Here is a 13,616-nt window from a genome sequence, read left to right as displayed (position 1 = left end):
AGAGCATCCAAAGGAGGGCAACAAAGATGATGAAGGGCCTTGAAAGGAAGCCATATGAGGAGTGGCTGAGGCCACTTGGTCTGTTCAGCCTGGAGAAGAGGAGGCTGAGGGGAGACCTCATTGCAGTTTACCACTTCCTCATGAGGGGAAAAGAAGGGGAAGGCACTCTCTGTGGTGACCAGTGACAAGACCCAAGGAAATGGCCTGAGGTTGTGCCAGGGGAGGTTTAGGTGAGATATTTGAAAAAGGTTCCTTATCCAGAGGGTGCTGGAACTGACTCCCCAGGGAAGTGCTCACAGTACCAAGCCTGACAGAGTTCAAGAAGCATTTGGACAATGCTCTCAGGCACACGGTGTGCCTCTTGTGGATGGTCCTGTGCAGGGCTAAGGGTTGGATTCAATGATTCCTGTGTATACCTTCCAACTCAGAATAATCTTTGATTAATAAGCACTTTGAAGAATACTTACACTTCAAAGAATACTTAGGAACTTTTTTCACTTACTTCTTTTTTGTTCTGTTTACAACTCTTCAGTTTGGGCATGAATTTAGTTGATAGTTGCTACCGGATTTCTAAAGATAACGAATTGCTGGCTCTTAAAACTTAGACTATTTTCTTAACTACCAGATTAGGTCTCAAAGTGAACCAAAATTCTGGACCTTTTTATTTTTGTTTTGTTTATTAATAGAGAATTTTAAAAATGAGATTTTGTAACTTGTAAAATTAAAAATGAAGCCTTCAATCTGTATGATAAACATGGTGGAATATAATTTGATATTTTTTGTGAAAGAGTAAATAGTGGGAGAGCAGTGCTTAATAAAGATGCCAGGTAAAACTAATTTCTATAAAGCCAGAAAATAATTATTCTGTAATGCACTTAGTACCACAGTAAATCAAATCAATAGCCAAAAAAAAAAAAAAAATCCTCTTCCTTTCCTTGGTCAAGGATAATTGGCTTATAGAACACCTAGGCAAACATGTCCATAGGCCCTGGTGGGATGCATCCATGAGTGCTGAGGGAGTTAGCAGACACCACAGATGAGCCACTCATGGACATCTTTGAAAGGTTGTAGCAATCAGAAGAGGTACTTGAGGACTGGAAGACAGTAAACGCCACAACAGTGTTCAAGACGAGAAGGCAATCAGGAGTAGCCAGCATGGATTCATCTAAGTGAAATGATGCTTGACCAACCTGATTGCCTTCAACAACAAAACAACTACCTGGACGGATGAGGGGAGAGCAGGAGATGTTGTCTACCTCAACTTCAGCAAGGCCTTTGACACTCTCTCTCACAACATTCTCATAGGCAAACTCAGGAAGTGTGGCCTGGATGAGTGGACAGTGAGGTCGATTGAGAACTGACTGAGCAGCAGATCCCAGAGGGTCATAATCAGTGGCACAGGATCCAGTTAGAGACTTGTCACTAGTGATGTCCTCCTACTGGACCCAGTATTGTTTAGCTTCTCCATCAGTGACTTGGATGAAGGGGCAGATGCCTCCTCAGCAAGTTCACTGATGACACAAAGCTGGGAGGAGTGGTCCATACCCCAGAGGGCTGTGCTGCCCTTCAGAAGGACCTCGACAGGTTGGAGAGATGGGCAGACTGTCTGAATTCTACAAAGGCAAACACACCTGGGATAGAATAACCCCAGGCACCACTACAAGCAAAGTGTTGACCCACTGGGAAGCAGCTCTGCTGAGAAGGACCTCTGGGTCCTGGTGGACAACAAGCTCTCCATGAGCCAGCCTTTGTGGTCATGAAGGCCAGTGGTATCCTGGGGTGCATTAGGAAAAGCACTGCCAGCAGGCCAAGATGAATGATCCTCCCCCTCTACTCAGCCCTAGTGAGGCCACATCTCTAGTGCTGTGTCCACTTCTGGGTTCCTCAATACAAGAGACACGGAGCTCCTGGAGCAGATATAGCAAAGGACCACAGAGATGATTAGGGAACTGCAGCATCTCTCTTATGAGGAAAGGCTGAGAGAGTTATTCAGCCTTGAGAAGAGAGAACTGAGAGAGGACCTCATCAATGTGTACAAATATCTGAAGAGAGGGTAGGTCAGAAGGGTGGAGCCAGGCTCTTCTCAGTGGTATCGAACAGTAAGAGAAGAGGCAGTAGGGAGAACACGATGTACAGGAAGTTCCACCTGAATATGAGGAAGAACTTTGTCACTGTGTGGGTGCACTGGAACAGGTTGCCCAGAGAAATTGTGGAGTCTCCCTCACTGAGTATATCCAAGTCTGGATGCAATCCTGTGCCCTGTGCTCTAGGATAACCCTGCTTGAGCATGGAGGTTGGGCCAGATGACCCACTGTGGTCCCTTCCAACCTTACCCATTCTGTGATTCATTGACTTCAGGTGGAATACTGGGAAATTCAAGAAAAATATAAGCATAAAACATCGAGCAAATACTGAATAACTCCAGTTTAATGATTATTATATTTAACTAATCTAGTATGGGATTGCAACAATATAGAAATACTTTTTTCTATATAAAAAAATGGCTTAAATTTATACATAATTCATGGAAAGTATGCAGCCCATGACTCTGAATCATATTTCAGTATTAACAGCAAAGCAATACAACATGTACATACTATTCATTACTAATCAAAATGCTAAAAAAAGAAGTAGTAACAATGCCACAAATCTCCGAAAATTGACTCTGATATTAGGCATTCTGAACTTCACAAAAATAGAAAATTTCACATTTTTTTAAAAACAGGTGCTTAAACTTAAATCCCAAAGCCTGTATTTTCTTGTGTGTTAGTATAGATTTTGAAAGATGGATAGTGTTTAATAGCTTACAGGAAAGTCATAGCAACCCTTGCCTATGATGAGAAGACTTTATAAAAGAAAGGACCTGACAGAAAGCAGTGGCTGACACAAAGTCTTTCTACCAATTTCAATAGGATTTGGAATTAGGCACCACCAGAACATGTTACTTCCCAAGCAACTTCAGTTTTTCCTGACTTAAAAACAGATTTCATACCTTACAAACTGACTCTTTACAGTGTGCTAATATTGGTAATGATCACTTTGGAGCCTGGGAGTAGCAAAAAAAGTCAGCTTTCCCTGGCTTTACCCTATAATGTATTTACTATCCATCAATTGTCAGATCCATGTATGTGCAGATTAAAGACATTTTACATCATCGCTCTACCCCTCAGAGGGTGGGAGAGAAAATCTTTCTTACAGGTTAAACACATAAACAACAATAAATAATCCTGTTTTCCTAACATTTACTCTTTGACCTACTCAGAGATGAAAATTAAACATTGAAAGTTAAAACTACTTAAACCAAAATGAAATCCCTACACAGACACCCTTATTTAAGCAATGCTGCATTGGTTTTGGCATATAAGTGTTCTACACCAACTCAAGCTAACAAGCAGTAGGGTCTATCAAATGAAGTGCATCCACAAAAGCTATGGGTTAACATGATTTACTTACACTGCTGATAAAATTATACATATAAGTAATTGGTACAACTCAGTAATCATACCCTTTATCCACAGAGCTCAAAAAAGAATGCATGCAATATAAAGAAGCCCTATCCACAGATCTCCAAAGTACACTAAATTTAGTATTGACTTTCTTAAGAAAATGAACTCAGATCTTGAAACGACGACTGGCTTCAATAAATTAAAGACAGCCATTATTACAGAAAGACAGATATAAACCCCACAGCAGTTATGTATTCATTTCTTCCTTACTTCAACCAACAATAAGTGACATTGCCCATAAGGAATAAAAAGCACCTAAACCCACACAAGAAGTTCACCTTAATGAACGCAATGCCATACTGGCTTATTACTAAGTACTGCGCAGTATTTTATGAACCTATTTTGTCTTATAAATTCTGTATTCTGTTTGCTCATGCCATCTCACCACAATCTAGTCAAAGCCACTAATCTGCAATGTACAAGACGTAAGGGTGTTCCCCATAAGTGTGAGTGCACAGGAGCTCTAAAAAACCAGTCTAAGTGTACCAACCTTCGGGGTGTGTACAATACATAAGCAACCTCTCTTGCATGGCTTTGTGTGAAAAAGAAGGCTTATGTTATTGCTCCTGAGTCACTACTGCCTGTAGTGCTCACGTTCTTTAGTGATGGAAGGAGAATTACACCTGCAATTACATGTATGGCAAGAAAGTGTTCTTTCCTACATAAAAATACAAAAAGAAAACCCACAAAATAATTACATGTGATAATTTGTTGCTATAGTTTCAAAACAGCAAACAAAGACAACAATGAAGCAACAAGAACAGGCAGACAACTGTAACTGACAGATATAAGAATATCCCATGTAACACAGCTACTGGCAATATGTCTGTAATACATGAAGGCAACTTATGGGCAACACAAGGACTTAGTACAAAACAATTTGCTGCTGTTGAAATTCTGTGATAACAGCCTTCATGGCATTGGCACAAAATTGGTTTACATTGTGACCCATTGGGAAAACACATTTTCTTTAATGCAGAGAAAACCAAAGTCTGAATAAAACTTTCTATGATGTCTTGATTCTTAAATTAAAACAAAAAAATCAACTTGACTTACAGAAAGTGTTAAATAGTAGCAAAGGGCTAATTATACCATACTAACTTCCTTTTGTCTAGTATAAAAGGACATTTTTTTACTTTGCCTGGCTGAGTATAATAGCCTATGAATTATGAGATCAAAGCAGCAAACTGTATGTTTTCTAAAGTAAGAGTTTCCTTCACCAAGTTTTACACTTAACTACAGCTGAAAGAGCTGTGTGAAGGGATCAGCACTAAACCCAAAGGACAGGCTGCGCACAGCAAGAAAGAGAGCAACTCCCTCGTGCTTTTTGCAGGTCACTACCAAGGACCATGTTAGCAGATCCACACCAGACCCTTAACAGGCAGCTCTGCTGCTACCAGTAATTAGCTTGGACAGCTCTGGCTCCAGGAGTAGCAGCAAGGCTACACCATAATGAGCTCAGCTGGGATTAGCAGGACAGGGCAGGGAACCAAGAGAGCTGAGGCATTCTGCATTGCGTATGTATCACAGAGATCAAACAAGGATGGCTGGCTAGGTTATCCCCTCACCACCTCATTCCAAAAATGAAGCACGGCAGTGTGGAAAATACAGGCTAATGAAGAGCGACACCTCCAACAGATGAGAGCCACATTAATTAACACAATCCCTAGATCATGGAATACAGTTTCTGTTAGTGCTAGCAAACTTGTAACTTGTCACTGATTTAAGGGAAAGGGGGAGGGAGTGGGGGAGAAGGAAAAAAAAAAGAGCTGATGTTTTCCTTTTCTGCTTTTGGTAGAAGACGTTTTTTCTTGCAATTTTGCAAGGAATTCCTCCTATATGGTCTGCAAAGTACTATCTTCAGAAAAAAACCCAGTATTTTTCTTAACTTAAATACCTTTTAAGAAGCAAACTCACTTTTCAATCAACAGCTTTTTGTGTTCCCTTTTGAAAAAAGCCAGTTCATTCCACACCATGTCAGGATCCTCTTGACAAAGCTGACAGGAGTCTGCATGCCGGTATCCGCTTTTACTATTTTCAAGCCTGTTTATGAAAAAACCAGTTTGTTTCTTTTCAAATACCTACATGTTTTGCTTTCCGAAAATAGAAATTTTCAATTACATCATCTACTGAATCTACATTTTGCATGAAGTATACGTTTTATGAGGCACAAAACCTTAACTGTGGTAATACAGAGAAGTCCAATAGCATAGTTTCAGACAGATGTTGTGCTAGTATAACACCATGCGTCTCAACCTACATGTGGCAGAACATTCTATCAACATTACTTAAAACAACAGTATGAGAAAGCAGAAGTTGAAACCATCACATAATCTCTTGAAAAAAAATGGAGAGCCACCAGCTCCCCTAATGCCCTGGAAAACCAATCTGGAAGTTGCACTAATGCCTACTCTAAATCAAAGTATTGTCCTACAGATCAATAGAAGAATAAACTGTCTACGGACAAGATGACGTATAAGGAAAAAGCATATTGAATTTAAAAGCACAGAAAAATAAATTTAAAATATTTACAGTTTTTCTGTCATTAAAATATTTTTATTTATTTTAATAATGCAAAAGCTAAAAATTGTATTAAAAATTCTTTGTGAAATCAATTTAAAACTCTCTGCAATCTGAATTCCTACTGGGCATAGAATAAAGTCTTAGAGAATGCGATAACCTCCTAAGGACCCCATCATCTTTGCAGTCATGTACATCACTGCAAGTTGTATGTACACTGACAGGTGGATTAGGTCCCATCAGCTGCCATCTTGATAACAGATACTAATCTATGACAAATAAGGAGAATAGGGTCCTCCATCACTTATAAAGGATCAGAAGTGCCACAAAAGGACCTGATACTGAGTTCCTAATGCACAATTTACATTACAGCAGCACTATATAACAGTCTTATTGCTACAGACTGTTTTTATTTCTGCCTCAGCTACTTTCCTTTGTTTAAGCGTACTAAAAAGGAAAACCAAACCTCTTCTAGTGTGGCTTCATATAATTCTACTATGATAACAACAATTAAAAAACCCTGCTATTTTCCGCTTATCTTAAATATATATGAAGAATCAGATGAATGAAGATTTAACATTACATTTTACCCAATACCTACTTTTCCCAAATACATTCCTGTCATATCACAAGCTGGTTTTATTTATTTTAAACAGAAACAGAAGCCACTTTTGTCTCTCCTGTTCTTTCTTTTTTATTTATCTTTTAAAAAACTATCAGAACGAGAACACTCAGTGTTTCACTGTATATCAAGTCTTATTTTACTGTCTTTATCTAGGTTGAATTTTTTTATCTTTTCAGTCTTGGCCTCTCAGTGGACAATGAATGCCTATTAAGCTATAGACACAGAATTAAATAATTTCATTGAATATAGTAACTATCATCCTGTAGTCACTTCCAAATTGCACTGAATTAAAAACAATGAGCTAGAGGAAAAAAATCATCCATGTTTTTCCTAAATAAGAAGCACCTTTTCATTGTAATTTAAACAAATTTATTTGTAATTATGCTCGGATTTTTCAAAAAAATCTTTTTGTGCTATCACAAATGGTGTAGCAGTTTTGTACTTTACCATTATTTTCATCCACACTTTTTTGTCTTTTTAAAAGACAAACTGTTCTTAAGTAAATGCCACAGTATTTCAAAGCAATGCAAATCTACTCATATAGGCCAGAGCATTACTTATATATCAGGGACAGTTTATCAGTAGGACTCTGACCAGCTACCAGTTTTGCAGCATTTTCTGTGACTCTCTTTTTGTTCAGAGAGCATTACAAAGTTTGTGTTAAGATTAGTCAGTATTGTTCTAACTGCAAAAAGAATTAAAGTAAAACACATAAATAACATATTTGGTGAGCTGTAGGTGCATGCTGAAGTCCTGCTAAAGCTACAAGAAAATTACTTCCTTGAACTAGGTCCCAAAAGACAGGAGTGTCTGATAACTAAAGTGAAATGTTTTCATAACTTCAAATGCATTTTTTTACCAAAAATTCTGTCTGCTAAGGACTTAAAAAAAAAAAAAGAAGTTCTGCATAAAATTTTCACTGTTCTGTATAGGATTTAAGGGAGAATTATATGTAGAATGTTCATCATATAAATTTTTATGTAGTACAGTCATTACTCTTTCCATTAATAAAGATCTTTACTGCAATTTTTTTGTAAAATTATCAGGAATAATTGATTTTTAAATAATTTAACATATACCAGCCTGTTTTCATTCACATATTATTTTTTTTCCCAATTAGGAAGGAGATTTCAGGATTGGATTCAGTTAATATTTGAATCACTAAATGTTAGAGAGGCTGTTATTTCTATATTTTTAATGAATAAAACTATATTTTAAAACCATTTGAAACATAATCAGCAATTGTTGTATTAAAGAAAATTAAAAACAGACACAGTCAACAAAATAATTGACTGGGGAATTACATAAACATAAGGAAGCAATCCTAGTAGACCTTTGTCCAGTACTCAGGCTCACCATGAGATCCTAAATAAAATAAGTCAAGGTATCAGCTCGATACATTTCCTCTTGGTTTCAACTGCAATTCTTCTCATACAGGGATAAGCCATATATTCTGATTTAACAAGGGATAAACTCTTGATCATAGTCATAGCACCTTCCTTCAAATCAAATTCTCTTTTCAATACTCATATAATACTTCTGTTCAGATTTCTTGTGTAAGAGAAATGTTTTTAATGAGCTATGTAACTTACCTGGTATCACCCTCTTCCCACTGCTTTAATTGTTCTTTTAGTGCTCTGTAGTTGGTCTGTAACATCTGCAGCCTTTCTTTGTGTTTTTCATAGGCTGCTCTTAGCTCATCAGTTTCTCGAGTCTGTATGAAACCAGAAAAATTGAATTAGAGTTAGTCAAAATGTAAGAGACTGTCACACAGACCACATGAAACAGAAGTTCTCTTTTAGCAACTATTAAGCAAATCAGAAATCTAAATAGAATGATCAGGAATTACAGTCTTTGAGATCAAAAGTTTCTTATTACTACTTTGGAAAATTTTGCTAATTTGGCAAAATTAAATATTTTTTTCATTCTTCTGAGAAAATTAAAAAATTTACTACCAAAATGTCAGCTTTCACCTTGTGAATACATTGGCCTAATACATCTGAAAATATATAGACTGAAAAAGGATTGCTGGCACCATCTTTTTTTCAAACTACCTTTTTTTTTTCCCCAATGGAAAACTGACTTTTGTATTTTCAAGGAAAATACTGGAACCCCTAAATTTAAAGGTTTCAGTATTTTTTCATATATTGTTTATATATATATATAAACCTGCAACTTCCAGGTTTTGTCTTCTAGTAATGTAGCAAACAAGAAAGAAAACCAATTTTTACAATAGCTTTTGTATAATCAAAACCATACCAAAAATGTACAGAACAATACACCTCGATTTATATTACAGGATAAATAACATCATCTAAGTTTAAAAGATTTTCCCAAATGACAGCACAGCGCTGTGAAAAAAAAAATAAAAAGAATACCAAGAAGAAGTATTTCACAGTACCAAGCAAGTCAAACTCTGGCATATAGCAATAAAGAATTCACCAGACATTATCCTGTAGCAAAATTTGCACTCAGAGCTTCATTTCCACTTCAATAGGAGCTCTGCTTGTAGAGCAACTACATAACTAAGTAAATCACAATACTTTATCTGCAAGTATTTACTGCTTATATGCAAGGAGGGCTTTTCAGCACTAGCCAATAAATAAGATACACCAATAGCCAGAGTCTCAAGCAATAAAATCCCACTACAAAAAAAATGGCAAGGGTTTCTAGAGTACTGCTAACTACAAAGTAGCTAGACTAAGCTTGGCTTCTAAAATGTAGCTCTGCTTTCACAATGCACAAACTTGAAAGTTACCAGCTAGAATTTCAAATGTTACTACATACAAAATTCCAGAAGTTTTTTGGAAGTGACTCAGGCAACACAAAGAGATTTAGGAACAGAAGCATGTCCAAAGTGACATGACCATTAAACACTTTCTCAAAGTGGTGGTGGTAGGCTTTTTTCCTGAAACAACCTGTAAACCAGACACATTTAATAAATTTAGAATTGCTTAAAAAGTACTTTTGACTTTTTTTAAGTGGCTCATGTAAATACTACCATGATATTAAAACCAATCACACAAATAGCAAGATATAACTCAGACTAAGGACACAAAGACTACTACCATGCTGTGTTTCACATTGTAACAGGAAATTTTCATAAGAATCCAACTACAGATGTGTTTTCAAGAGAAGTTCATGAAACAATTGTTCCAACATTGTTTGATATTGCTAGTAAAAACTGATCAAGTCTGGCAAGGTACTGAAAAATAATGTCCAGCATAAATTCTAAGAAGCTTATTAGTGTCAATGCCCTTTCAGAGGTGCAACCAACTGTAGAATTTGGCCTTTCCTATTTATGAATCTACATTTTTCATTATTGCTTACCTGTTCTATTTTCCGTTTTGTTACAATTATTCCCTTCCTTTATCACTTGCTCTGCTCTTGCAGAAATAGAAACTAGACAATTAACTGCTTTAATCACTGTCTTTATTGAATTAAGCACTTCAGGATTTTAAATATACACTGAAATTTCCACAATTTGTTAGATACGTCTCTCTCTGATTGAATTATGCTATATTTATTAAATAAACTGTCTTATACACAGTTTTCTATATATTTAGAGAAGTGGACAAAACAACCATTTCTATCGGTGCTGGACCTCCAGATTATTCTCCAGCTCTTCACTGTCATTCTATAGTACTTCCTAAGCAATAATGAAAGACAATAAGAGAAAGTCCAATCTGCAAGAGGAAAAATCCAACTGCCTGTGAAAAAAAAGCCATTCTTTTCTGGCAGGCAGCTCAGACAAGCCAAAAGATTAGCAGTTAATTCAAAATTTTGTTGAAATTGACCTGTAACAACTTCTGTTATAGTAGAAAGGAAATTTTAAAAATTATGCTGATTCAGTTATTTGACTACTATTCTTAGGCTTACAAGAAGTGACATACCCAATCATTACAAAAATAGTTTATTCCACAAACAGTTCTGTGAACAAGCCACAATACTAATAACAATCTATTTTCAGCATCTGAGCACCATATAAGAAATAGGACTACACGGGAAATCTGAGCTAAACATGAGTGTGGTCTTGCTCACATAAACAAATATTAAGGTGGGCCTAAAGAGAGATCTACATATCTTAGTTTTAATTATCTCCAAAAATTTTAGAACTTAAATAGGATGAGAAAACGCAAAGGGAAGAGCTCTGCTTGCTTTTAAGAGCTTTCCGGTACAGCCAGGATTATCTACTCTGGGCTACGCCAGTGCTCACAGTTCTAAAAACATAATATGGAAGAAGATAACATATTCTTAGCTCATATAAAAAACCTACTCTTGACAACAAAACTCTTACCTACTTCTGAAAGACTAAAAGTAGATTGATGTAGTTATGCTTTGGATCATTCTAAGTAGCAGCTTGATAATTCGTTATTTAAAACCCAGTAAGTACTCTTATTTATTTTGACATTCTCTTCTGTAAACAACTGCACAATCAGGCATGCTCTGTTACTTTTTAGTATGTCCAGACACAAAGGCAATTCTGTATAAAAACTGTGGACACTGAATTTACATGATCATCCCGCTTATAAAAGCAACAAAGATAGTAATAGCAAACTTTTCTTGGTCAGAAATGAGTCAGCTGAGGAGAACTGGAAAATCCTGTGAATAGGATCTTGTCCTTTTCTGCTCCTTTGCAATACTGACTGGGGCATTCCTGTTCCTGAAAAACCCATAAATAGAACGCTCTCTTTTTTTATTTTTAATTGTTACCAGTTTTTCAGAAAGACTAATGGATAAAGTCACAATTTCATCTTCCAGATATGCATCTTCAGTGTGTTTATCGATAGAGCAAGGATTTTTCTGAACAAGAATATTCCAAGTAGTCATATAGTCAACACCCTGTCTGAGGAGGCAATAATGCAAGTGCCAGTTTTGAAAATGTTGCTCATATGCATTATTCTAAGCTGGAAAAAATGCCTAAGAGAAGGCTAATATCAAGAAATCACAAAACACCAATAGAAATATTCTGACATTAATGTTATGACAGCTTAGTTCACTGCCATGCTGACAGTAGCCTCACTGAATTCTGAATGTAGTGCCATAACATTTTAGTATGCTGACCTGAGCCTCTACAGTTTCTTTTCAAACAATTAAAGCATTCTGCAAAAGAAGACAAGAAGATTTTCAAGAGAAAATGCAAAGAGTTCATGTATTCAGTTTCAAGGGGAGATATAAGACTTAGCCCTTCATGACATCATGGTTTAAAAGCTGTGATAGAGATCCCACACTTGCAACATAATAAACCTGCATAGATTCCTAAATTATATTTTAAGATGAAATAGAAGATAAGGCAGGATGGTGAATGGTACAAATTATGATATGAGGTTATGCAGAGAGAGTTCTTTCTCCTCTGTATCTACTGAGAAAGTCAGTATTTCCCTTCACTCTTCTTTCCAGAACAAAACACAGAGAGTGGAGCTCTCTATCATTTAAGGCAACAACCATACACACTGCTGTGTGAGCCTTGCTTCTAAGGGTGAACAGCTGTAGTCCACGTCAGAATAATCTGTAGCATCAGCGTCTGGCAGGCCAAGTAAGAGTAACAAAAAGAAAGCCTCCCAAAGGCCAGTTCTCAGCCTCAGATTTAGCTGGTGGGACATGCCTTAGATTTCTTAACAGAGAGGAAAAATGAAACAAAATTAATTTTCTGACTCCCAGAAACAAGAAGACCTGTAAGACTGAATCTGTAGTCTAAATAATCTTTCCTATATTATTATAATAATCTTTCATATACTCTACATGTGTTAGGACACTGCACTGAACTCTTTCAAGTATACGGGGTGAGGAACTGTGGCATTTGTGCTAAAATATAATTCCCACTTACAGTTTTTCTAAAACTGACTTATCACATTGGTTTCTTTTTGCATGAGGCAGGAGCTTAAGGACTATGGTTGGTAGAGCTATCACATTTTTTCACTTACCTGACATTTATCACAGCATGTTCAATATGTGCAGTTCTGCTTTAGGCTACTGAAAACACCTTTCAAATTCTGTAACTCTGAACAAACATAAGCAACAAAAAAATGAAGGGAGGAGAAGGAAGGGAGAGAGGAGAGGATGAATTTTAAATGTTTAAGAAAATATGACTTAGGGTTTGAGTTTTGTGTTCTGAGGTGCAATTTGAACCCAATAGTTTGTTCAAAAGGTACTGTATTTCTGAAGCAAAAAACCAAACCAACAAAAAAACTCCTACAAAAATCTATGAAACAGGGAGAAATTGTAATACATGCTCAATTAAGATATTCTACCAAGGGGTGGAGGAAGGAGGATTATTTATTGGGTTTTTTTTAACAGCATTTGTTAGAACAGCAACTTCTGAGCCATAACATCTAATATTTCCAGGGGTAAATCTGTTTCAAGTAATTGACTTCAACATTTTAAAATACTGGCTTCACTATATAAAAAAAAAATTTTGTACTTTCTGATTCACTTTACTTCTATATGAGTACAAGAATTTCTCAGAATATATATTCTCAGACACAAACTTTGAAAATGTATTTTACAAGTATGTGTTATTGATGACAGCTCAATTAAGCTTCTATAGGACTGCAGGATTACTCACATAGTAAAACAAAAAGGTAAATTAACGGAGAGTGCTCCTTTACGCTAATACAGAGTCCATAACAATATGTGTATTTTTAATTTTTAAAATGCCTGTTTATTTTGGAGTATCTTACTATGCAACCTTATAGCTAGCAGGTTTTGGTTTGGATTTTTTTAACATTCACCTTTAGCTGTAGCGTCTTCTCTAAGTTTTCAGTCTTCCTTTCAGCTATTTTAAGCTTCCTTAGCTCCTCTGACTCTCTAAAAGAGCTCTTTGGGGACAGAGACCTTGAACGTTTCACAGGTGGTTCCTGGAGAATAAAACAAGGACATGGTTGAACTAGTTGGAACACCGGATTATGAAAGACGTGCAGAATTAAAGAAGAAGTAATTTTGAATACTAATAATGAATTTTAAAA

At 36.3% G+C, this 13,616-nt stretch overlaps 1 protein-coding gene across 26 annotated transcripts in view; it reads right to left on the bottom strand.

The window, feature by feature from the left end:
* The window catches only part of CNTLN (centlein), a 272,029-nt gene that overhangs the window by 94,943 nt on the left and 163,470 nt on the right, over positions 1 to 13,616 (bottom strand). For 25 of the 26 annotated variants that reach the window (XR_001873367.1, XR_001873366.1, XR_001873371.1 and 22 more), the window contains 3 exons: positions 13,383 to 13,508; positions 8,244 to 8,365; positions 5,424 to 5,549 (listed from right to left, as the gene is read on the bottom strand). Coding sequence is in view for 19 of the 26 variants with exons in the window: in XM_017806135.1 (XP_017661624.1) it covers positions 5,424 to 5,549; positions 8,244 to 8,365; positions 13,383 to 13,508 (374 nt within the window). In the remaining 7 variants the exon portion in view is untranslated. The remainder of the gene's footprint in view (positions 1 to 5,423; positions 5,550 to 8,243; positions 8,366 to 13,382; positions 13,509 to 13,616) is intronic. The other variant, XM_017806138.1, reaches the window with a different exon arrangement.

This window comes from Lepidothrix coronata, unplaced genomic scaffold (assembly GCF_001604755.1).
Source record: "Lepidothrix coronata isolate B3197 unplaced genomic scaffold, Lepidothrix_coronata-1.0 Scaffold14, whole genome shotgun sequence".
NCBI lineage: Eukaryota > Metazoa > Chordata > Aves > Passeriformes > Pipridae > Lepidothrix > Lepidothrix coronata.
The sequence above is the reverse complement of the archived record's forward strand: the minus strand, read 5'-3'. Positions and strand labels throughout refer to the sequence as shown.